The sequence below is a fragment of the Cervus elaphus genome, chromosome 3 (genome assembly GCF_910594005.1).
Source record: "Cervus elaphus chromosome 3, mCerEla1.1, whole genome shotgun sequence".
NCBI lineage: Eukaryota > Metazoa > Chordata > Mammalia > Artiodactyla > Cervidae > Cervus > Cervus elaphus.
In genome coordinates this window covers 6,265,161-6,289,111 of record NC_057817.1, presented here as the reverse complement: position 1 = coordinate 6,289,111, position 23,951 = coordinate 6,265,161, and the positions used below count along the sequence as shown (strand labels likewise).

Sequence of the window (23,951 nt, the reverse complement as noted above, 5' to 3'; positions counted from 1 at the left end):
GCAATCCCTGTCAAGCTACCCATGGTATTTTTCAGAGAACTAGAACAAGTAATTCCACAATTTGTATGGAAATACAAAAACCCTTAAATATCCAAAGCAGTCTTGAGAAAGAAGAATGGAACTGAAGGAATTTGGATGATTTGAGAGAATAGCATTAAAACGTGTATATTATGTGAAACAGATAGCCAGCCCAGGTTCAGTGCATGAGACACGGTGCTCAGGGCTGGTGCACTGGGATGACCCTGAGGGATGGGATGGGGAGGGAGGTTGGAAGGGGGTTCAGGATGGGGAACACATGTATACCCATGGCTCATTCATGTCAATGTATGGCAAAAACCACCACAATATTGTTAAGTAATTTGCCTTCAACTAAAATAAATAAATGTAAAAAAAAAAAAAAAAAAGGAAACTGACTTTTTCCAGTCTTGTGGCCACTGCCGAGTTTTTCAAATTTGAGGGATATTGAGTGCAGCACTTTCACAGCATCATCTTTTAGCATTTGAAATAGCTCAACTGGAATTCCATCAACTCCACTAGCTTTGTTCGTAGTGATGCTTCCTAGGGCCCACTTGCCTTCATATTCCAGGATGCCTGGCTTTAGGTGAGTGATCATACCTTTGTGATTATCTGGGTCATGAAGATCTTTTTTGTATAGTTCTTCTGTACATTCTTGCCATCTCTTCTTAATATCTTAATATCACTTAGCATAAGATCCTGCAGATTCTTCCATGCTTTCACAATGGCATGATTTTCTTCTTCTTCCTTTTTAAAGGCTGAATAATATTCCATTGTTTGCATATACAGGCTTCACTGAGAGCTCAGTTGGTAAAGAACCTGCCTGCACTGCAGGAGGCCCTGGTTTGATTCCTGGGTTGGGAAGATCTTCTGGAGAAGGGATAAGCTACCCACTCCAGCATTCTTGGGCTTCCTGGTGGTTCAGCTGGTAAAGAATCCTCATGCAATGCAGATTTTTCTTTATCCAGGCATCTGTTGATGGACTCTTTGTTGTGTCTATCTCTCTGTGACCCCATGGACTGCAGCATGCCAGGCTTTTCCATCCTTCACCATCTCCCAGAGCTTGTTCAACTCATGTCCATTGAGTGAGGGATGCCATCCAACCATCTTGCACAGGGTGGCCAAAGTGTTGGAGCTTCAGCTGTAGCATCAGCCCTTCCAGTGAATATTCAGGACTGATTTCCTTTAGGATTGACTGGTTTAATCTCCTTGCTGTCAAGGGGACTCTCAAGAGTCTTCTCCAGAACCACAGTTCAAAAGCATCAATTCTTGGGCTCTCAGTCTTCTTTATGGTCCAACTCTCCTATCCACACATGACTACTGGAAAAACCATAGCTTTGAATAGACTGACCTTTGTCAGAAAAGTAACATTTCTGCTTTTTAATATGCTGTCTAGGTTTGCCATAGCTTTTCTTCCAAGGAGCAAGTGTCTTTTGATTTCATGGCTGCAGTCACCACCTGCAGTGATTTTGTAGCCCAGAAAAATAAAGTCTGTCACTGTTTCCATTGTTTCCCCATTATCTGCCATGAAGTGATAAGACTGGAATCTATGATCTTAGTTTTCTGAATGTTGAAATTTAAGTCAACTTTTTCACTCTCCTCTTTCACCTTCATCAAGAGGCTCTTGGGTTGTTTCTATATCTTGGTTATTGTGAATGAATGAATGAATGAATGAATGAATATGGACATGCAGTGATCTCTTCAAGATCCTGACTTTTTTCTTCAATTTTTGGGGGGTATAAACCCAGAAGTTGGATTTTTGGATCATATGGTAGTTTTATTTTTAATTTCTTGAAGAACCTCCATACTTTTCTCCATAGCTGCAGCACAATTTTAAATTCCCAAGAACAGGGTACTGTGATTCAAATTGTTTTACAACCTCACCAAAACTTACTGTAAAATTTATGTGTTATTTTTAGTTATCATCAGCATAAGAAATGTTTGTAGGTAAGAAGAAGAACAATCTGAATATAAAAGCCATTAATTCAACAAAAAATAGGGATGAAAAGATAGCAAAAGAATCATAAATCTATTTACAAAAGCAAGAGGATAAGTAGATATCCTCTTATTCCTCACACTAGTAAAGTAACTATCAGAAGAATGACTATGGGAGCTCTTGTTCTACTGCCTGTAAGTGAGCTAGCTGAGTTTTGGGGCACCCCTTTGCCCCAGACAGACAGGCTGAATCCTAATTCATTTTCTCTACAACCTGTGTCAGTATGAGATTAAACATTTTGTTTCACTAAGCCAATCTTTGTTTCACTGAGATTTCAGGGTTTATTTCATACCAAAGCCCAGCCTAGCCTCTTGTAAAACTTACTGCTGGAAGTGGGGTGCAGCCATTATAAAAATCCAAATTCATACCACTTGAGACCTAGGTAGGTGGGATCCCTGCTCTTGGTCCAGACTTTATAAGACATCACATAAAACACACACACACACACACACACACACACACTTTTCCTCATTTTAACCTTAGCACGGGTTTAATGTGACCCACAACACTGAATGTCTGCCTCTTTTGCCACACGTTTTAAAGCAAAAGACTTCTGGTAAAAGGCTTGCGAATATTGTTGCTGATGACACTAGAGACACTAGAGACACTTGGACACTACTTCAGAGTCCAAGAAAGAGTTGAACCATGGAAGCGCTTAGGTTAAAAGATCAAGTTGTCAAATCCTTCATTTCAGCGTGAAAGCAGTAGATCCATGAATAACATAATGTTGCTTGGAAGTACTACTGAAGATCTGTTTCATCACTTCTCCATATTCCCTGGTTTCAGGGATAAAGGAGACATTTTGCAATGGTAACAAATTTCTATTACTGTTGAGTAGGGATGCGTGTAGTTCTTTATGTCACCTAAGTGAAGAATGACATCAGTTTTTCACATTGGCCACTAGATGGGCATAAGCACCAGAACGGTAAATAATCCTGTATTTATAAAAATATTTAAGAAGACAATTAAATTTCCCAAAACATTAAAAAAATATTTAAAATACTTAAAATTGAAGACCATTCATTATAACTGTAGCCCAACCTCTATATATTTATAGCTATAAAATTATAACTATAATTTTTATAGAAAGTTTTGATGATTTTAGAAGAAATGAAAATTCACTTAATAACATCAATGAAAATGAGCAAAATTATTCTGACCAAATCCAAATCTGAGCAGATTAGATGAAATTTCTGAAACCACATATTCTTTACTAACTGAAAATTTAACTGCTGAACCACCAATGACATGTGGGCTTCCATTTGTATACTTCTTCTAGGTCACAAATGTTAGTGGCAAGTTTGCCTGAACTATGTTGGCAACTACAGTTAGTCGGCAAGAAGTGAGGATATTAATGTCAGGGGAATAGTGGCAATCCATGTGATTCAGAAACAAAATATCTGAAAAAAAATGTGATCTATTATTCAGGAGGCAGATCATAAGTTCAAGCTGAAGCTGAGCTCAGTAAACCAAACATTGATAATATTTGGTGGTTGTTGTGTGGGTTCAACAAGTTATCATAAAAGTAAATTACTGGCAAGTTTGGAAGAAGAAAGAGAGAATCAGGAAATGTGGGGCTTTTGAAGAATGGAAAAGAAACTGCTTCTATATAGCATATTATAATAAAATTTTAAAAAGACTTTGAGAGACCAATGCTGTAAAACCTTCATATGATTAAAAAGCCTCAGGCCAAAAAGAAGTCTGTGACTCCCAGGAAATCCTAAGTTTTTAAAAACTCCTTAGTAAATGGAACACGTTCAGACTGTACCAATTTCCCCAAAATTCATGTTTCAAGGATACTGCCATTAAGACTATAGACAGATGTATTCCCAAAGATATTGTGAACCTGCTATGAAAAAGCAAATGAATGCAAGATATATTAAATGACACTTAGACCTTACTGTTGGCAGAAAGCAGTCTGAGAAGGCTATATAGCCCTCAAGAGAGCATAACTCCCAAAGTCCACTTCAGATTGGTCCAAGGAGAATGATGGATAAGGAAGGATATTTTTAAAGAAAGATAGATGGACAAGGGAACTCCTGCCACCTCTAATCAAATAACTTTTCTGACCTCCAGTATAGCAGGTTTTCTAACACCTGCCCTAAAGATTTCAGAATTGCTCTGAACCAATGTTTGCTGTGTGGTTCCCACTTCTTCGTTTTCTGAATGGATAAAAGTTTGCTATAGTCTTGTCTATGTGTTATCATTGCATACTGTTTATATGCGGGACAGACAGTCACTAGGCCAAGAGTATCCACAAGGATCTACCACCGCCTTGGGCCCAGCAAACCTGCATAAAAGGGAACCAAGTCTAGGCAAGCAACAGCTTCAAATCTCCTTTCTCATGCGCTCTTGTCACTACCTTGGAAGAGACAGCTCGGTCAAGGCGTACATTTTAGATGCATGCGGAAAGTCCAGACTGAATTCATACAAAGGAGTCCATGAAACTCATTGCCCAGATACCTTAGGGTGAACCAGAGAAGTAGACCCTAGCCTAGGTTCTTCCTCACCATGTATTTCATGTTGGCTGCAGGGGGCAAGACGTTGGTCCGCGCTTCATTGTGAAATCTGACGCACTCCGCTACAAACGTCTCATTCGTGATGGAGGGAACCTTGGGAGGCGATTTACTGGCTACCAGACAGAGACCTAAGGTCCATAGATAGCTCAGTTTCTTCCTGAGAATCATGGTGGGACGCAGAGAACGCTCTGGCTCGCAGACCCGTAACGGCTCAGTCAGCCTGGCTTTCCTGGCTCCTGGAGTCCTGGCTCTTCCGGCTGCTCTGACTCCTGGCGAGGGCTTGAGGCCGGTGTGGGCATGCGCGGAGCGGGGGCTCTGTGCAGAGGAGCGTGACAGACGGTCCGTTCGCCTGTACACAAAGTCCTAGGCTGCAGGATAGAGCCTTGAGTCGCTTTGTGGTGCAGTTTTTCCCATTCAAGCACCCATTCAAGGTGCTTTCTGTGGATCCAATCCGGAATCACTGCAGAGGGGGCCTGGATTGTAAACCAGATTGCAACATGCAGGCAACACGTCTATGGAAAAGGGCAACGTGTATAGGATGCCACAGTGGACCGGGCCTGTGCAAGCAAAGCCCTGTAGAGTGGTCCATTCATAGATTCAGCTTCGGGTATGGCTTTTAAAAAGCTTGTTGTTTGGAATAAACTTCAGCATCATATTGTGCGTTTCCTCAGAGACTGGCGACAAAACTCGAATAGGCATTTTAAATACTTGATGACATACAGATCCTTATTACCATATCAAACACTTAATTATTTAATAATTTGTTTCTGTTTTCTCAGCTGAAGAGACTGACTGCCTCAAACGATCAACATAGACATGTGGAACAGCGGGCAAAATCTTTCCTTCTTTATACTTAAATGTGGAACAGAGCTATCATTTACAGACTAGTAAACTTCAGTTAAAGGACTGCTTTGGTTGGGATGCTGAAGACTAGGACAGAGTACAACTGATTGCTTATTTTACCTACATTGTAATACAAATCAACTTCATTTGGCATAATGTTTTAAACCCATTATATGTCATACTATTATTCAATAAGAAACCAGCATTTTACACCGTGGCCGTAGATGATATTTTCCAGTATTTCTGTTTCAAACAAATGTCTTTATTTGATTATTTGAGGTTGTTTATAATGCCGTTTAATTCAAGTGAACACATATATTTACAGTTACTGATATTCTAGTCAATTAATGTTGCCACTGAAAGAAAAAAATTGATACAACTAGTTTTTTGTTAAAACAGAGAGTAGGAAATTAAATTATAAAATAGGGAAAAAGAAAGGATAAAGAAAGAAAATTTTCTAAGGTTTTTTTTTTGGTTATTGATTATATTTGTGGTCAGAGAATATGAACTATGTGATATAAAGCATTTGCTGTTGGAACACAGATGGAAAAATAGATAAAGAGAATAAAGAGTCAAGAAATATCCACAAATACATCCCAGAACTTGTGTATAACAGAGATGGCATTTCTGGTGAGTTTGGTGATAAGGACTTAAAAAATTCTCATATAATTACTCATCCCAGGTGGTACCAGTGGAAAAGAAACTGCCTGCCAATGCAGGAGACATAAGAGACACAGGTTCAATCCCTGGGTCAGGAAGATCCCCTGGAGGAGGAAATGGTAAACTACTCCAGTGTTCTTGCCAGGAGAATCCCATGGAGAGAGGAGCCTGGTAGGCTACGGTCTCTAGGATCCATAGGGTCACAGAGAGTTGGACATGACTGAAGCGACTTGTTATGCAGTGTGTGTATATTGAAAAATATAAGACTTAGTGTCTTCCTTACACAAAAATAAATTCCATATTAAGACTTAAATGTGAGCAAAACCTGTACAGGAAAATAAGAGAGTATTTCTGAATATTTTGAGAATCTTATATCATGCCTCTGTGTATATTTATCTTCATATTAAAACATTTAAATAATATTCTTAACACAGCATCCAGAGCGATTCTGTTAACTGCAAATCAGATTATGTCATCCCAGTGCTCAAAACCTTCCAACTTATGACTCCCATGGCACTCAAAGCAAAATCCCAAGTCCTTACATTAACCACCAAGATCCTGAAGAATGCACCCCGACTCTGATCTCATCTCCTACTTCTCTCCCCTTTGCTCTATTTCACACAGTTTGGCTCCTTTGTTGTTCCTGGAAAAAGCTAAGATGCTCTTGTACCAGGGCATTTGCTCTTGTTTTTTTGCTTAAATTCTTTCCCCAGAAAGTGACATGACTTGTTTACAACCTCTATTAAATTTTTTCTCAAAAAAAGTGAAAGTGAAGTCGCTCAGTGGTGTCTGACTCTTTGCAACCCTTGGGCTGTAGCCTACCAGGCTCCTCAGTCCATGGAATTTTCCAGGCAAGAGTACTGGAGTGGGTTGCCATTTCCTTCTCCAGGGGATCTTCCCAACCCAGGGATTGAACCCAGGTCTCCCGCATTGTGGGCAGAGGCTTTATCGTCTGAGCCACCAGGGAAGCCCCAAATTATATCTTATCAAATATACTTGAGAGGGTAGTTTTGCATTACCCATTCTATACCTGTCACTTCCTGTTGGTCTTTTTTCTGCCTTATATTTATTTCTTCATAATCCTTATCCTCACATTTTATGATGTAATTTATTTATCAATATCTTATTATCATCAGTTCAGTTGAGTTACTCAGTTGTGTCCAAAACTTTGCGACCCCATGGACTGCAGCACGACAGGGTTCCCTGTCCATCACCAACTCCCAGATGATGCCATCCAACCATCTTATCCTCTGTCATCCCCTTCTCTGCCTGGCTTCAATCTTTCTCAGCATCAGGGTATTTTCCAGAGTCAGTTTTTCGCATCAGGAGGCCAAAGTATTATTATCTTGTTCCCCCTCAATTGAATGGGTAGGGGTTGCTTGTTATTATTATTTTGTAACTACTGTATGCCCAGCATTTCAACAGAGGAGTTCAATATTTGATGTGAAAATTAATAAATAGACCCTTTAAGACTCAAATTAAATGTTAGTCACTTTTATGTAGTCCTCTAGTTAGAAGGAATCTCCTGTCATTAAAACAGGTAAGCTTCCTGTATCTTATTGCTTTATTTCTGTTTCCCCCTCTGCATTAGTCAGAGTTGTCCAGAAAAAACAGAACCAATAGGACGTATTTCCCCAACCTCTCTCTACACACACATATATACACAGAGATTTTAAAGAACTGGCTTACACAATTATTGGGGCTGGCAAGACCCAAATCTGTAGGCCAAGCTGATAGGCTTAAGATTCAGTAAGAGTTGATGTTGCAGTCTTCAGTCTGCTAGAAACTCAGGCTGAATTTTCATATTGAACTCTGGAGGCAAAATCCAGTCATCTTTGGGAAACTCAGTGTTTGCTTTTAAGGCCTCCAACAGTTTGGATGAGGCCCATCCATACCATGAAGAGTAATCTACTGTACTGAGTCTATTAAATGTTAATCACATCCAAAAGCTATCCTCATGAAACATCTATATTCATGTTTGACCAAACAACTGGTCACCACTGTCTAGCCAGGCTGACACATAAAATCAACCATCATACTTTCTTATTCTTCTAAACACTTCATGTGCCTATCTTACCACTTTATTCTTCTTTCTTCCTCACATACTGTATTCAATCAATTTACAAATCCTGTTGGCTCTACATTTAAAATAAACCAAACACTTCTTCCCATGCTATGGACACCCAACACCTTGGATAGAACCACAATCACCTCTTACTGGAAAGGCAGTAGTATCCTTTTTCTCAGCTTCTCTTTATTCATTATTGCTTCATTAAAATTTATTTTCTATAGAAAAACCAGATTACTCCTTTTAAAACATAAGTAACGAAGTAAGTGTTAGTTGCTAAGTCGTGTCCAGCTCTGTGACCCCATGGACTGTACAGGCTTCTCTGTCCATGAGATTCTCCAGGTAAGAATACGGGAGTCGGTTGCCATTCCCTTCTCCAGGGTATCTCCCTTACCCAGGGATTGAACCTGGGTCTCCAGAATTGCAGGCAGTTTCTATACTCTCTGGGCCACCAGGAAAGCCCAAACATAAGCACCCCCTTTTCAAAGCCCTCTAATGACTTCCTGTCAGACAAATCAAATTCAAAATCTACATGTGACTCAGAAGGCTATGCTGAATCTAACCATGGCTGTTCTCTGGCCCCCAACCTCCATTCTCCCCTGGCTCACTCTGCCTCCGCTCCATCCATCAGCATGAAAGGATGCCCTCTCCTCATGCCTTTTGCATTGACTGCTCCCCCTGCCTGTGAATTCCCCTCAGTGAAACTATACCTGAATGTACAGCATCTCCTACACATAATGTCTATCCCATTGACCTCTTATATTTTTCTTCATTGCATTAGTTGTTATCTGACATTCTTTATTTAATTTTGTAGGCTCTATTAGATTGTAACCCTCACTAAAAGAGTGGCTTTTTTGCTTCACATATATAGCATGTAGAATAGGTACTGAACCCTTATGCCCTCAGTAAATATTGTTTAATGAATTAATGAAGAAATGATCACTCTTTAGCTTACTAAACATGTTGTATATAATTGTTAGCTTCTTTAGAAACATATCTTACTTGTCAAAGATATATTAGGGGCTCACTAAATATTTTAGACTCAATAAATGATTTAAAAGGCAATCCTGGATATGCATATATACAGTATTTTTACTAACATTGGGTATATTTGCAGATTGTAGTTCAATGGATGCTTTCTGAGTTTCAGATACAATCTACTTTGGATCTGCAAACTGTTGAGGTTAACATGTGACTAATTTTATTTTGTGTTAAGAGAAATTAATTGGCAGTAATAACTAAAGAGCTTTTGTAATCGTTTTGAAAACTGGCAAACAGTACAATTTATATGATCAACTCATCGTCCAAAGTTCTTGCTTCTATACTAGATGTTTTCTGTGTCAAAAATCCTGAAGCAGTTCAGGTGTACTAAACCTAATTGTTCAGAGCCAGGTAAGAGACATCTTAATGTTATTTTGCTGATTATCTATTTGTGGAATAGGCAGTTAGGCACCAGAAATTTTGTTCTTTGATAACTTTTTAAAAGTTTTTTGTTCTTTTTTTTTTCCTAGTTTATTTTTGCTTTTTTTCCCCCTTGGAGGTAATAGGTGGATGAATTTTTATAGATAGGGAAGAAATAGGAGTGATTACCTTATACCTATTGACTTCACTCATTTTATGCTTTAAAAATGCATTTGTATTTTCACTTACAAAATGGTTCTAACTTGCAACGTTAGACACATACATTTGGAGGGGAGCTTATTTTGAAAAGATAGCAGATTAGAAACACAACCCCATTTTGTGGGAAAAGAACTGGATTAGTTTTAAAAAGATTTTAGTTCTGATTTGGGTATCTGACATTTGGAAGTGTAACTCAGGAGAATTACAGCATGTTCGAGTAGAATGAAACCTTAGACATATCTCAAACCAGACCTTTCGTTTTACCGATGAGGAGCTGATGCCTAACGACATTGCGTGCAGAGCAAAGAATAAAAAGAAAGCTTCCTGATTCCTAGGCTTTTCATCAGTATTTTAATTTGTAATTATAAATTATATAGTGATCATATATGTATATGTGTAAATGTCCACATATTGACAGTAATATCTTTGTCTCTCTCTAACACTATACTGCAGTCTTGCCTTTTTAAATAATTGCAAGCTCCTGGAAAGCAGACATTCCAGAATACGCTTAAATTTCTTTCCTTCTCAAAACATCAACCGGGGAGCTGAACCCTCGGTCTGTGCCCTATAAAATATATCAAATAAAATTCACTTTAACAAAGAATTGCACAACAACCCAACCGCCGAGGGGCCGACTTTGGCCCTCTTCTGGCGCAGTACAAGCGCAGAGAAGTGCGTCCGCCCAGCTCTCTGCCAAGGTTACAAAGGCGCCGGAACCGGTCTCCTAGGATGCAGGGACGCAGAGCAGCTCTGCGGCTTTTCCGTGAGTCCCGCTAGGGGTCCGGAGCTCCTGTGGCGCCTGCCGGGCAGAGGAAGCGAGGGCAGAAACAGCAGGGGGCCGGTAGGTGGGGCCAGAGGAGCCGGGCCTCGGCCAAAAGATCTCTCTCCTTTTCCCGGAAGTAAGAGGGGTCCACGGCCGGCGCGCAGCGGCCTGTTGTCAAGGCAACCTACAAACGCAGGTCTGAGTTGGCCAGAGCCTTTGCTGAGAGCTGTCTCTTTTGTGGCTCCTCCCCTCTGAAAAGGCCTCAAAGGAGTTCTCTCGGTGGAATTGCTTCAGTTTATACCTTTTCCAGCTCTCCCATCGTGGATTTATCTTTCCCTGGATTGGTTGGGTCACTTCAAGTTGGTTGCCGCTTGGTTCCTGCCCTAGTCCATGAATCTCAGTAGGAAGAGGGTGCTAGGACATTGCAGGTGCTCTTAAGTATAATCTCAGCTTTTGGGGGAGTGATGTGAGGCAGTTGCTCTGCTGTGTTTGAAATTAGGAATGATCCTAGGTTCCATCAGACACCTGGATCTTTATCCCCGGGGCTCCGAGGTGGTCTTGATCCTCCCCTGCGTGGAGTTTAAATATGAAATTGTATTTACGCATCTCTTTTCCTCTCGCCTTGCTGATGGACTGGATTTGATCAATTTATCCTTCGCTTTTCACCAGGTTCTGATTTGATATAAGCGGCATAATAGCCCCTAATACCAAAAGAGATGTGATAATAATTGGAGCTGGACAAAATCATCTTTAAAAATGAGGTAAGTGGGAGGTGATTCAGTTCGTTTTGGTGGCACAAAAGCTAACGTGGAAAGGCGTGGTTCTGTTAGTTAACAACCCAGCATTCATTACATGCTAGAAATAACATCTCACGACTTGGCAGCTGTTTGCAGAGACAGAAGCCATCGGACCTTGCTCTTCTCTCCTCTGGCTACCCTATCCCCACCATACCCCAACTACATATTCAGTGCTTTAGGGCAAAGCCAGCCCTTGGTTTGCAATCCAGGATTAGCTCCAACCATTTGTTTGAAATGCTGATCCTTTTACCAGCAAGTTTAGGTTTCTTGGCTTCCCTGGTGGCTCAGATGGTAAAGCGTCTGCCTGCAATGCCGGAGACCAGGGTTCGATCCCTGGGTCGGGAAGGTCCCATGTAGAAGGAAATCGCAACCCACTCCAGTACTCTTGTCTGAAAAATTCCACGGACTGAGAAGCCTGGTAGGCTACAGTCCATGGGGTCACAAAGAGTCAAACACGAGTGAGCCACTTCACTTCACTTTAGGTTTCTGGTGTTCCTTAGTCTCTGCAGCTAATTCCCCTCCCCTTCCCTATTGCTTGTACCCTATTGCTTGAAATGGTGTAGCACTGAAAAGAGGTCTGAAACCTGTATGACTTCAAACTCTGCAATAAATAGCAAATAATTTGGCAAAGTAAAATTCAGTGTTCTGGGTCTGAAAGTCAGAAGGTTGAGCTGTTTTATCAATGCTAGTAATTGTTATTTTGAAATGACACATATCTGAATTGACTGAATTCTCTTTAACAAATATTTAAGCTCCTACTATTTTCCTGTTAAGTGCTGAGCTATAGGGTGAGGAAAACCAATAGTAATCTTTGCCTTTTTGAGGATTATAGTTAAAGTGGTGAAGAATAATAGCTACTCTTCTTTATGCTTAATATGCTTTAAACACCTCATCTAATTTTTTGAAGACAATTTATAGAGGCATATTATGATCATGTCATAATTAAGTGCAGAGGTGTGAAACTAAGGATATGTTTCAAATGTATCCTGGTATTTGATTATGCATTAGTTTATTTATTGACTTTAGTAAGCATCTGCTATATTAAAGGCATGAGATACTAACCTTCATGGTCTTGATTGTTAGGGAGATAAGAAGAGCTAATTACAGTGAAGAATGATGACTGTCATGCCTGGGGAAAGGAACAAGGAGACCATGGACATTTAAGGGAATAAATTTTGTTGTTTTTATTATTTATACATAAGGTACGGTGACTTAAAGTGGCCTATAGTGATTTGAAATGGCTATAATGTGCTGTGCTTCAGTTGTGTCCAACTCTGTGCAACCCTATGGACTGTAGCCTGCCAGGCTCCTCTGTCCATGCGTTTCTCCAGACAAGAATACTGGAGTGGATTGTCAGGGGATCTTCCCCATCTAGGAATAGAACCTGTGTCTCTTGCATCTCCTTCATTGGCAGGGGTGTTCTTTACCACTAGTGCCATGTGGGAAGCCAGACGATAATGTTACTAAGGTATAAATAATGTGAGGCTGATGTATGGAGTCAGTCATGTAGCTGATTGTTTAGCACCTTGCCAGGGTCCAGCCTCGACAGGATCCAGGGCGTACCCTCAGGATGAACGGCGTCGGCGAGAGAAGACACGTGAGACCAGCCTTGATGGGGCCAAGTCTGCGAGGGAGAGAGAGAGAGAGAGAGAGAAAAAGAGAGAGAGAGAGACCAGACAGGGGGTGCAGCAGAGTCTGGTGGAGTCTGGCAATGCTTTATTTTTTACCATAGCTTTTATACCCTAAGTTAGTACATTTCTAAGGGGAAGGTAGTTTAACATTACATCAGCTTGTCCTTCACGAAACCAGGGCGTTTTCTGCCTACTTTTTTGTTTATGAGGGTCTTGTACATTATCTTCTGGCCTTGGGGCCTATTAACATTTTATGCAGGTCAGGTGAATGTAAACCTGTTTTGCGTAATCTATTCTTTAATGAACACAAAGGTCAGTCCTTTTGCAGAAGTTATCAGTTAAATTTATCTAAAATGTTTACCACACAAAGACTCTGCAGCTCCAGTGAGGCAGTCCCTGTTTAGCATTCCTGGTTAAAATGAACAATTCTAAACTCTTATTTTTCTAAATCTTCAACTATAACCACTTTTAGAATAATAATTTTGTGTTCTCTAATAGGGCTTCCTCACCTCCCTCCCCCGGAAGGAATCTGTGCCTATTAGGGCCTTTATGTGATCAGGTTCTTTATGCTGTTCATGATTAAGGTGCTGTGAGCAGTCATGTGCATTAGTACGCATTTGCCAAGCAGGCTAGAATGCCAGCAAAGGGGTCTAAATTGAAACACTCCTTTCATCTTGGATAATCTTACAGGATACCACCATCCGGCGGACATATTAATTAAAGTTCTAAGTTGATTCTGTTTGGAGAGAGATCGGGGAAGGCCTTCTACCCGTGTCACAGAAATTAGGGAGTATATAATATAGCAAGCATCAGAAAGACAGAGATCATCTAAGGTGAGCGCCGGGGCAGCTTTTCGAAATCCCTGAAGTCCTGATCCGCCTTGCCTGTCAGGTCTTCTCCCCACGACCTTGTCATGGGTGGGATCTCGTGTGCTGGCTCCTGGCAGCACCTCTGTTTCAACTCGGGTTTGGTGGCCACTAATCATCCCGGCAAATACAATAGCGCTTGTGAAGTGACCAAGTGCAGGGTCTTCTTTGCTGCGCATGCTTTTCTCTGGCTCTGGTGAGTGGGGGCTGCTGTCTAGTGGAGGTGCCCGGGCGTCTCACTGTGGCGGCTTCTCCTCCGTGGAGCAGGGGCTCTCGGGCATCTGGCTTCAATGCCTGGCACGTGGGCTAGCAGTTGTGGCTCCGGTGCCCCAGAGCACAGGCTCAGTGTCTGTGGCCTGGGCTTCGTTGCTCCATGTTAGTTGGGATCTTCCTGGATCCGGAATCCAACCTGAGTCTCCTGCGTTGTCAGGCAGACCCTTCACCACTGAGTCACCAGAGGACCCACAACATTTCTTCCTTCTGAAAGCTGTCTCTGAAAAGAAAGCCATTTGCTAGTGCTGTCAGGGTGTCCTCAAATCTAATGATCTGGGATGCTTTCAGAATCAGTCTGCTGCTGATTTTAAATCTTCCTGATTTTGCTCAAGCAGTAGAACCCCAGGCTTAGGGCAAGGGATTGTTTGGAGAGAGGTCTATGGAAATGGGTGTCAATTGGGAAGATCAACAGCCAAAAGTCAAATGTGACTTAGCAACTAAAAAACAAGAACAAGATGAATAGAATACAGTTTTATTTGAGTCAAAACTGAAGACTATAGTTAGCGGGGCTTTCTGGGTGGCACTAGTGGTAAAGAACCTACCTGCCAATGTAGGACACCTAAGAGGCATGGGTTCAATCCCTGGGCCAGGAAGATTCCCTGGAGGAGAGCATGGCAACCCACTCCAATTTCTTATCTTGAGAATCCCACGGACAGAGCAGCCTGGCCGGCTATAGTCCATAGGGTCACAAACAGTCAAACACGACGAAAGTGACTAGCATGCACGCAGGAGGACTGTAGCCTGGAAAACATCCTCTCAGATACCTCTGAGGAAATGCTCTGGAGCAGACTGGTTTTCAACACAGTTTTATATCTTGTCATAACAAAGAACATCATAACAGGAGTACATTCCTTCAGGGTTTCAAAAAGACGTGTACAGAGTGAGTCAGTATCCCCTGGAACGGGAGCTTAATCGTTGAAGGCAGGAGTCAGTGCTGCTTAAAGTCTTAGCTCCTGTCTGACCTGCGCTTCCGTCTTCAGATCTTTCTCACTCTGATCATCCTGCCTTCCTTTTATAAGGGGATTAATTGTGTCCCCCAGATAATTCAGAAGAATCTCCATATTTTGAAATCCTAACTTAATCATATCTGGAAAGCTTTTCGCCATTTAAGGTAACATTCACAGAGTCTGATGATTAGGACATGAACGTCTTCAGGGGGGCCATTGCTCAGACTAATATTTATCCCATAAATGTTGCCCCACATAATGTAGTTCTTCACAGAAAGTTGATTTTGGTGAAAGACGGAAAACTGATTAACCACCTGACTTCTTTCCATGTAATATTATTATGTAATTTGTATGACTTATTTAAAATTAGAATAAGAATGATCATTTTATATTGCTTTACCTTTTTCAAAGTATACTGCTTGGTAAATACATGAACTGCAATGGACTTGGAGGTTAAAGGAGTTGCTGCTTCTCCTACAACTCAAACTCAGCCATTCTCTGGAAGAAGGAAGCCACTACAAGTATGTATGCTATATAATTTTCCTCTTGTAGGATGATTCATTAAATAATTTTCTGACTCCTTTCTTCATGTTTTTATGACAATTCACACTCCCAAATATTTGCAATTAATTCTTAGATTTGAATAACTGAAAAAATTGAAGATAATCATTACTTAAAAATTGATCATTACTTGAATGTTTTATTTTTAATTAAGCTTAATATCATTGTTTTCTTCTTATTATTTAAAAATTGTCTATGTATGTCTGCATACATATAAAATACAAAAAGCTTAAAAAGTAGAAAGAAGAAGAAAATAATCAATATATATTTTGTGTTAGCTAGGTAGGAAAAGAATCTGGACTTCTACTGTTAGGATGTTCATTCTTTTCAACCTTCATTATATCACTACTGTATATTATTGATTAGGTGTAAGTTTAAAGCTACTTTGTCCCTGTAATCACCACAGAATTGAGCAAACATAAAATTTAGTTTAGAAATGCATAACATTGATATATATTTCCTTGCTATTCTTACTGTTTCAAATAGTGAATGCCTGTTGTTTATCAGCAAACACAATAAATGTTTCAGCAATTTACTTTATTCTTACAACAAACCTTTGAGGTTGGTATTATTATTAACCTCCCTTATTTATTTTTATCTATCTATTTACTTGGGAGAAGAAAGGATTTATTACTTGCAGCAAGTAAGGAGAACAGTAGGGACGTTTTCCCAAAGCAGAGTCTCCCTGAACTGCAAAACTGGGGAAGTTTTAAGCTAAGGGTCCGTGCATGTTCATGATGGGGCTTGAGCAGAGGAGAATTGAGCGTAGAATCGGGGCAAAGGTTGACAGAGTCCTGGCTTTACTTGACTGCAGTCAGAAGGGTCAACAGCATCATTCCATCCTCCACCTCGGTGGGGGCCTTAGTTCCAAATAAACCTAATTAGTTTAACATTCCTCTCTGAGATGTTTCAGGGTTCCTTCCAAGCATCCAGAGTTAATTGGAGGCTGGTGTCAGAACTGACTAAAGCTTGGGTTCTTTATATCTGGTTGCAGAAAGAGTTTAGAGAGAGACAGAGTGATAGGTAAGAAGTGGATTTATTTAGAGGTACACATTCCATAGACAGAATGTGGTCCATCCCAAAAGGTAAGGGTGGCCCTGGGAGAAGCACATTCCACAGAGTGTGGACCATCTCCCAAGGGGAAAGTCCTCACCTGCTTTTAGATATGGAAGAACTGAGGCTCCTAGAGATTAAGTAACTCGTCAGGATTTTGAACTTCAGTTCTGACTTCAGTATCTGTGCTCTTTCCTCTGTGTTCAGCCATCTCTCTTATATACATGCATGACACCTTTGGGGTTTTTATGGTTCACAATATTATGGGCTAAGTCTGAACTATTTGATAATTTTAATCAAAGCAGCCCTTCTTGGGAGAGGCTATACAGGTGTAAGTTCAGAGAAGATATGGCAAATCTCTGTACATTCTATACAGTTTTGCTGTGAACCTAAAACTCTTCTAAAAAATAAAATGCATTAAAAAATGAGTTGCATAAAAAGATGTCAGGTACAAAAATATCCAGCTTTTAAAATAAAGAGCCAGGGAATAAATATTTTTGGCTATATGGGCTGTACAGTCTCTCAACTTTGCAGTTTTTTTGAGAACACATAGGTAATTTGTAAATAAATGAACATGGCTGTGTGCCAGTGAAACCTTTAGCATAAAAACAAAGCCGAGTCTAGATTGCTGATCTCTTGCCTAGGGATTTGTAAACTATGATTTATCTTTATTCTGGATTGCCTAGCACAATTTTATTATAACTAGACAGGAAAGATAACTGCCATTCTGAAATATTTATCCCTATGGCCTCATTATTAGATAGACCTATTTAGCAGATTTTAATAAGTCTGTTAAAACATTTTCTGGGGAATAATAATGATCATGATGATGATGAAAACTACAGCTGTATTCTGTTTAGATCCTCTGTCCACAGAGAATCCCATGGACAGAGGAGTCTGGCAGGCTACAGTCCATGGTGTTGCAAAGACGCAGAAACAACTGAACTACTAACAGTCACTTTTCACTCTTTCATATGTATGAAATTATACTCTAAATTTATTATTAGTTAAACAGAATCAATATACACATTTGTTTTTATTTTATTATTATATATTAAATATATATACAGCCATTTAGATGATCATCTTGTGACTATGTTCCTGCATTTTAACTACTTATTGGGACAGTACTTAAAACAATGCCATATTAAGGTTGACACTGAGCTGAATTTTTCTCTGGATTTCTCTCATAGTCCGAGTGATGAAGCCCAGTCTTGAATATAATGTCTGTACTTGCTGTCAATATAAAAATGACCCATTAGATAATATTTCACAAGTAAGCTGTAAGTGCTTATAAATAAATTATTTCCTGCTTTTATTAACTTTAGCTTTCCCTAAGATTCCTACATAGTTTTTATTCCATGGTGACTAAGCTCACTGTAATTTTCAGGTCTTTGCCTATTCCCCCCCCACCCGCAACAGGCACATAAAGATGACATTTTATTGTCAATGTTGAGACATTTTAGTTATTTTTTTAATTTATTTATTTTTAATTGAAGGATAATTACTTTACAGAATTTCGTTGTTTTCTGTCAAACCTCAACATGAATCAGCCGTAGGTATCCATATATCCCCTCCCTTTGAACCCGTGTTTTTTAGCAATAAAATGAAATATTTACAAACATATGCCTGCATATATTTGTCATTTCTTGCTTAACTCCTATCCTGTCTTCCCATTTCCTTTGGCATAAAGTCCAGGTCCCTTAGTTTGCATTACAGTTTAACAGCTCTGTCCACTACCTCCTCACACTCTGGATTTCATCTTTCCCGTCAGCTCTGGACTGTGGGCATGAGCAGGACAAGTTGCTCCTCTTGGCTGGAGCAGTTTTCTCCCTTCTCTCTGCGTCTGGCTAATTAACTCCTACCAACCTTCAGAGCTCCATTTAAAGTTTCCTTTTTATTTTTGAAAAAAGCTACCTCAATTCCCTAGACTAGGTTGGGTACACATGCTCTGTGCAGTTGCTCTGTGTCAGCATGTACTTTCCACACTGTCTGAGTGAATGTTTTCCCTAGCAGAGTCCTATGCCGGTTATTATCCTATCTCTGCACATCAAGCACAGTGGAATGGGGCTTCCTAAATATTTCTTATGTAAGCTTACTGAGAAAAATTATAATTAGTCTTGTTGCATTGGCACATTGGTTATCTTTTAAAGTATAAATAAATGACACATGCATACTGATTCTAATTTTTTTTAATTAAAGCAAAGATGGACCTCCAAATCATGTGCTATGGAGGATCCTTGCCTACCTGTGTAAGTTACATTTCTTCACATTTGAGCTGTTTAATGGGTAAATATGTAAGTATACATTGACAAGCAAAAAAAGAAAGAAAAATTATATATATAGCTATGATTATGAACTACAGAAAAGTTTATATACATGTTGATGCCCTGAAAATTATTACGTCCAAAGTATTTCTTGTGATAGGATGGTAGGACTAAGGCTAATATTTCTCTTGTTGTTTAGTTTTCTTTAGTATTATTTTTATATTTTCCTGAAAAAGTTAAAATATTGTTTTATTTAGAAAATTCAGCTTAGAGTATTTATTTAAAAATTCATATAAAATATTGCACTTTTATTGGGATAGTCAAAATGATTTAATGGGAGGTTATCTGTTCTTTAATCTTATCTTGAGGAATATGATAATTTTATCAGTCTTATTAAAATGATTTAATTTTGGACTGGAATACATTAATTGTTATATATTTTAAATTTTTGCTTTTCAAAATTTGGAAGGATATGATTTTTATATTCTTTCAAATATTGGGTTGGCCAGAATGTTCATCTGGGTTTTTCTGTAACATCTTATGAAAAAATCCAAATGAACTTTTTGGTCAATCCAATATATTAGACTACAGGGCTTCTTGGAAAATAGAAATTAAAAAGTAACATATTAATTTGAACTATATAAAAATGACATTTTTATAGATTAACAATGGGCAAATATCAGCAATTTCAAGTGGCCCACAAAATAGATACCTGTTTGCTCATCCAGACAAAGAACAGAGCTAGGTATAGATGCTAGATACAATATTGAGTGTGTGATGACAGTCAGTTTGCTGGAAAATGTCTATCAACTGGTTTTCTAGATATGTACTATAAGTTCTACATATATTTTACTTGCTAATTTTAAATATAATTAAGTATATTTTAAGTTGATTATATATTTTATGTGACAATATAAATCAGGGTGAATATTGGTTGATATTTTCATCTATTTTAGAGTGACATGAGTGATTTCTTTGCTGAATCAAGTAATCGTTTTGAATACTAGAATAATATTTCCTCAGTTTTTTGTTATTCACCATGTGACAGTTACAGGTAATACTTTAAGTTTAATATGCACTACTAACATTCTTTCCACCACGTTTATCAGCCTTAGAAATCAACAAAATAATATACCAAGGCCTGCTTCATAACATCTGCCCATTTCTGTGTAAATAATCCCACTGTGGCTAATTTCAGTCTATCATTGAACACAGAGTTGGAAAGAGATGCCACCCATGTATTGCCATTCAGATATGATAGATATAAATAACCTCTATAAAGCAAGAAATAGTGAAGTATGGTAAAGCTATTAAGAAGTGATGGGTTTTGAATATTTATTACCTTTGTTTTTCAAATAATTGATGCAATTATAAGTTTACATAATTTTATTCTTAATAATTCTGTGTTAACAACCTGTGCAAAATATTACTGAACATTTAACAAAAACCTCTCACAGCTGGTAAGAGCCAGCACACCATTGGCTTCAGTTTACCTGTTTATATAGTAAGATATAGCATATATGACTTGCAACTATTAAAGACTCATTTTAAAAAAATTATGGGATATGTAACTATTTCTTTCAGGGTCCCACAGCTTGATCTGGGAAGCCTTGTTGACTCTGACGATGAGGTAATTTTTACTTGGTATTTCATATTATAAACATTTGAACAGAGTGTTATAGGCAGCATATCAGTAGTGTCATTTAATCTCAGTTTTTAGGATGATTTACCATAAAGGCCACTTAGTACAGCACATATTCATTTTAACCCAACAAATGCCTCTTTTGCTTTTGTTCGGGTAACTCCATGTCACACACCGTACACCAGCATCATCTATATGACCTGGTTAGTGTTCACTTCTTACTCCCAGCTTTCAGAACTACAGCGTGCACTTGTCACTCTATTTAATCCATAAATTTCGTTATGTTCAGTCTATATTTAGTTTAGTTTAAATATCAGTTCAGTACAGTCGCTCAGTCATGTCTGACTCTTTGCAACCCCATGAATCGCAGCACGCCAGGCCTCCCTGTCCATCACCAACTCCCGGAGTCCACCCAAACCCATGCCCATCGAGTCTGTGATGCCATCCAGCCATCTCACCCTCTGTCGTCCCCTTCTCCTCCTGCCGCCAATCCCTCCCAGCATCAGGGTCTTTTCCAGTAAGTCAGCTCTTCGCATGAAGTGGCCAAAGTATTGGAGTTTCAGCTTCAACATCAGTCCTTCCAATGAACACCCAGGACTGATCTCCTTTAGGATGGACTGGTTGGATCTCCTTGCAGTCCAAGGGACTCTCAAGAATCTTCTCCAACACCACAGTTCAAAGCATCAGTTCTTTGGTGCTCAGCTTTCTTTATAGTCCAACTCTCACATCCACACATGACCACTGGAAAAACCATAGCCTTGACCAGATGGACCTTTGTTGGCAAAGTAATGTTTCTGCTTTTTAATATGCTGTCTAGGTTGGTCATAACTTTCTTTCCAAGGAGTAAGTGTCTTTTAATTTATGGCTGCAGTCACCATCTGCAGTGATTTTGGAGCCCAAAAAAATAAAGTCTGACATTGTTTCCACTGTCTCCCCATCTATTTCCCATGAGGTGATGGGACCAGATGCGATGATCTTAATTTTCTAAATGTTAAGCTTTAAGCCAACTTTTTCACTCTGCTCTTTCACTTTCATCAAGAGGCTCTTTAGTTCTTCTTCACTTTCTTCCATAAGCGTGGTGTCAATGGCATATCTGAGGATATTGATATTTCTCCCGGCAATCCTGATTCCAGCTTGTGCTTCTTCCAGTCCAGCATTTCTCATGATGTACTCTGCATATAAGTTAAATAAGCAAGGTGACAATATACAGCCTTGACATACTCCTTTTCCTATTTGGAACCAGTCTGTTGTTCCATGTCCAGTTCTAACTTTTGTGCCTGACCTGCATACAGGTTTCTCAAGAGACAGGGCAGGTGGTCTGGTATTCCCATCTCTGTAAGAATTTTCCAAAGTTTATTGTGTTCCACACAGTCAAAGGCTTTGGCATAGTCAATAAAGCAGAAACAGATGTTTTTCTGGAACTCTCCTGCTTGTTCGATGATCCAGCGGATATTGGCAATTTGATCTCTGGTTCCTCTGCCTTTTCTAAAACCAGCTTGAACATCTGGAAGTTCTCGGTTCACATATTGCTGAAGCCTGGTTTGGAGAATTTTGAGCATTACTTTCTAGCCTGTAAGATGAGTGCAATTGTGCGGTAGTTTGAGCATTCTTTGGCATTGCCTTTCTTAGGGATTGGAATGAAAACTGACCTTTTCCAGTCCTGTGGCCACTGCTGAGTTTTCCAAATTTGCTGGCATATTGAGTGCAGCATTTTCACAGCATCACCTTTCAGGATTTGAAATAGCTCAACTGGAATTCCATCACCTCCACTAGCTTTGTTCATAGTGATGCTTTCTAAGGCCCACTTGACTTCACACTCCAGGATGTCTGGCTCTAGGTGAGTGATCACTCCATTGTGATTATCTGGGTCATGAAGATCTTTTTTGTACAGTTCTTCTGTGTATTCTTGCCACCTCTTCTTAATATCTTCTGCTTCTGTTAGGTCCATACATTTTTCTGTCCTTTATCGAACACATCTTTGCATGAAATGTTCCCTTGGAATCTCTAATTTCCTTGAAGAGATCTCTAGTCTTTCCCATTCTGTTGTTTTCCTCTATTTCTTTGCACTGATCACTAAGGAAGGCTTCCTTATCTCTCCTTGCTATTCTTTGGAACTCTGCATTCAAATGGGAATATCTTTCCTTTTCTCCTTTGCTTTTTGCTTCTCTTCTTTTCACAGCTATTTGTAAGGCCTCCTCAGACAACCATTTTGCCTTTTTGCATTTCTTTTCCATGAGGATGGTCTTGATCTCTGTCTCCTGTACAATGTCACTAAACTCCGTCCATAGTTCATCAGGCTGTCTGTCTATCAGATCTAGTCCCTTAAATCTATTTCTCACTTCCACTGTATAGTCATAAGGGATTTGATTTAGGTCATACCTGAATGGTCTAGTGGTTCTCCCTACTTTCTTCAGTTTAAGTCTGAATTTGGCAATAAGGAGTTCATGATCTGAGCCACAGTCAGCTCCTGGTCTTGTTTTTGCTGACTGTATAGAGCTGCTCCATCTTTGGCTGCAAAGAATATAATCAATCTGATTTCAGTGTTGGCCATCTGGTGATGTCCATGTGTAGAGTCTTCTCTTGTATTGTTGGAAGAGGGTGTTTGCTCTGACCAGTGCATTCTCTTGGCAAAACTCTATTAGTGTTTGCCCTGCTTCATTCCGTACTCCAAGGCCAAATTTGCCTGTTACTCCAGGTATTTCTTGACTTCCTACTTTTGCATTCCAGTCCCCTATAAGGAAAAGGACATCCTTTTGGGGTGTTAGTTCTAAAAGGTCTTGTAGGTCTTCATAGAACCGTTCAACTTCAGCTTCTTCAGCATTACTGGTCAGGGCATAGGCTTGGATTACTTTGATATCGAATGATTTGCCTTGGAAACAAACAGAGATCATTCTGTTGTTTTTGAGATTGCATCCAAGTACTGCATTTAGACTCTTTTGTTGACCATGATGGCTACTCCATTTCTTCTAAGGGATTCCTGCCCAAAGTAGTAGATATAATGGCCATCTGAGTTAAATTCACCCATTCCAGTCAATTTCAGTTCCTTGGTTCCTAGAAGGTCGACATTCACTCTTGCCATCTCCTGTTTGACCACTTCCAATTTGCCTTGATTCATGGGCCTAACATTCCAGGTTCCTATGCAATATTGCTCTTTATAGCATCGGACCTTGCTTCTATCACCAGTCACATCCACAGCTGGGTATTGTTTTTGCTTTGGCTCCATCCCTTCATTCTTTCTGGCATTATTTCTCCACTGATCTCCAGTAGCATATTGGGCACCTACTGACCTGGGGAGTTCCTCTTTCAGTATCCTATCATTTTGCCTTCTCATACCATTCACAGGGTTCTCAAGGCAAGAATACTGAAGTGGTTTGCCATTCCCTTCTCCAGTGGACCACATTCTGTCAAACCTCTCCACCATGACCCGGCT

At 39.6% G+C, this 23,951-nt stretch overlaps 2 protein-coding genes across 2 annotated transcripts in view; one reads left to right on the top strand and one right to left on the bottom strand.

The window, feature by feature from the left end:
* GLIPR1L1 (GLIPR1 like 1) overlaps nucleotides 1-4,806 on the bottom strand; it is a 29,817-nt gene extending 25,011 nt beyond the window's left edge. The window contains exon 1 of the mRNA XM_043878184.1: nucleotides 4,522-4,806. Within this exon, the coding sequence (XP_043734119.1) occupies nucleotides 4,522-4,698 (177 nt within the window). The 5' untranslated portion in view covers nucleotides 4,699-4,806. The remainder of the gene's footprint in view (nucleotides 1-4,521) is intronic.
* Nucleotides 4,807-10,743: 5,937 nt separating this feature from the next.
* Nucleotides 10,744-23,951, top strand: part of CAPS2 (calcyphosine 2) — a 49,313-nt gene continuing 36,105 nt past the window's right edge. The window contains exons 1-5 of the mRNA XM_043878173.1: nucleotides 10,744-10,843; nucleotides 11,154-11,245; nucleotides 15,410-15,519; nucleotides 18,815-18,864; nucleotides 20,464-20,509. Coding sequence (XP_043734108.1) covers nucleotides 15,439-15,519; nucleotides 18,815-18,864; nucleotides 20,464-20,509 — 177 coding nt within the window. The 5' untranslated portion in view covers nucleotides 10,744-10,843; nucleotides 11,154-11,245; nucleotides 15,410-15,438. The remainder of the gene's footprint in view (nucleotides 10,844-11,153; nucleotides 11,246-15,409; nucleotides 15,520-18,814; nucleotides 18,865-20,463; nucleotides 20,510-23,951) is intronic.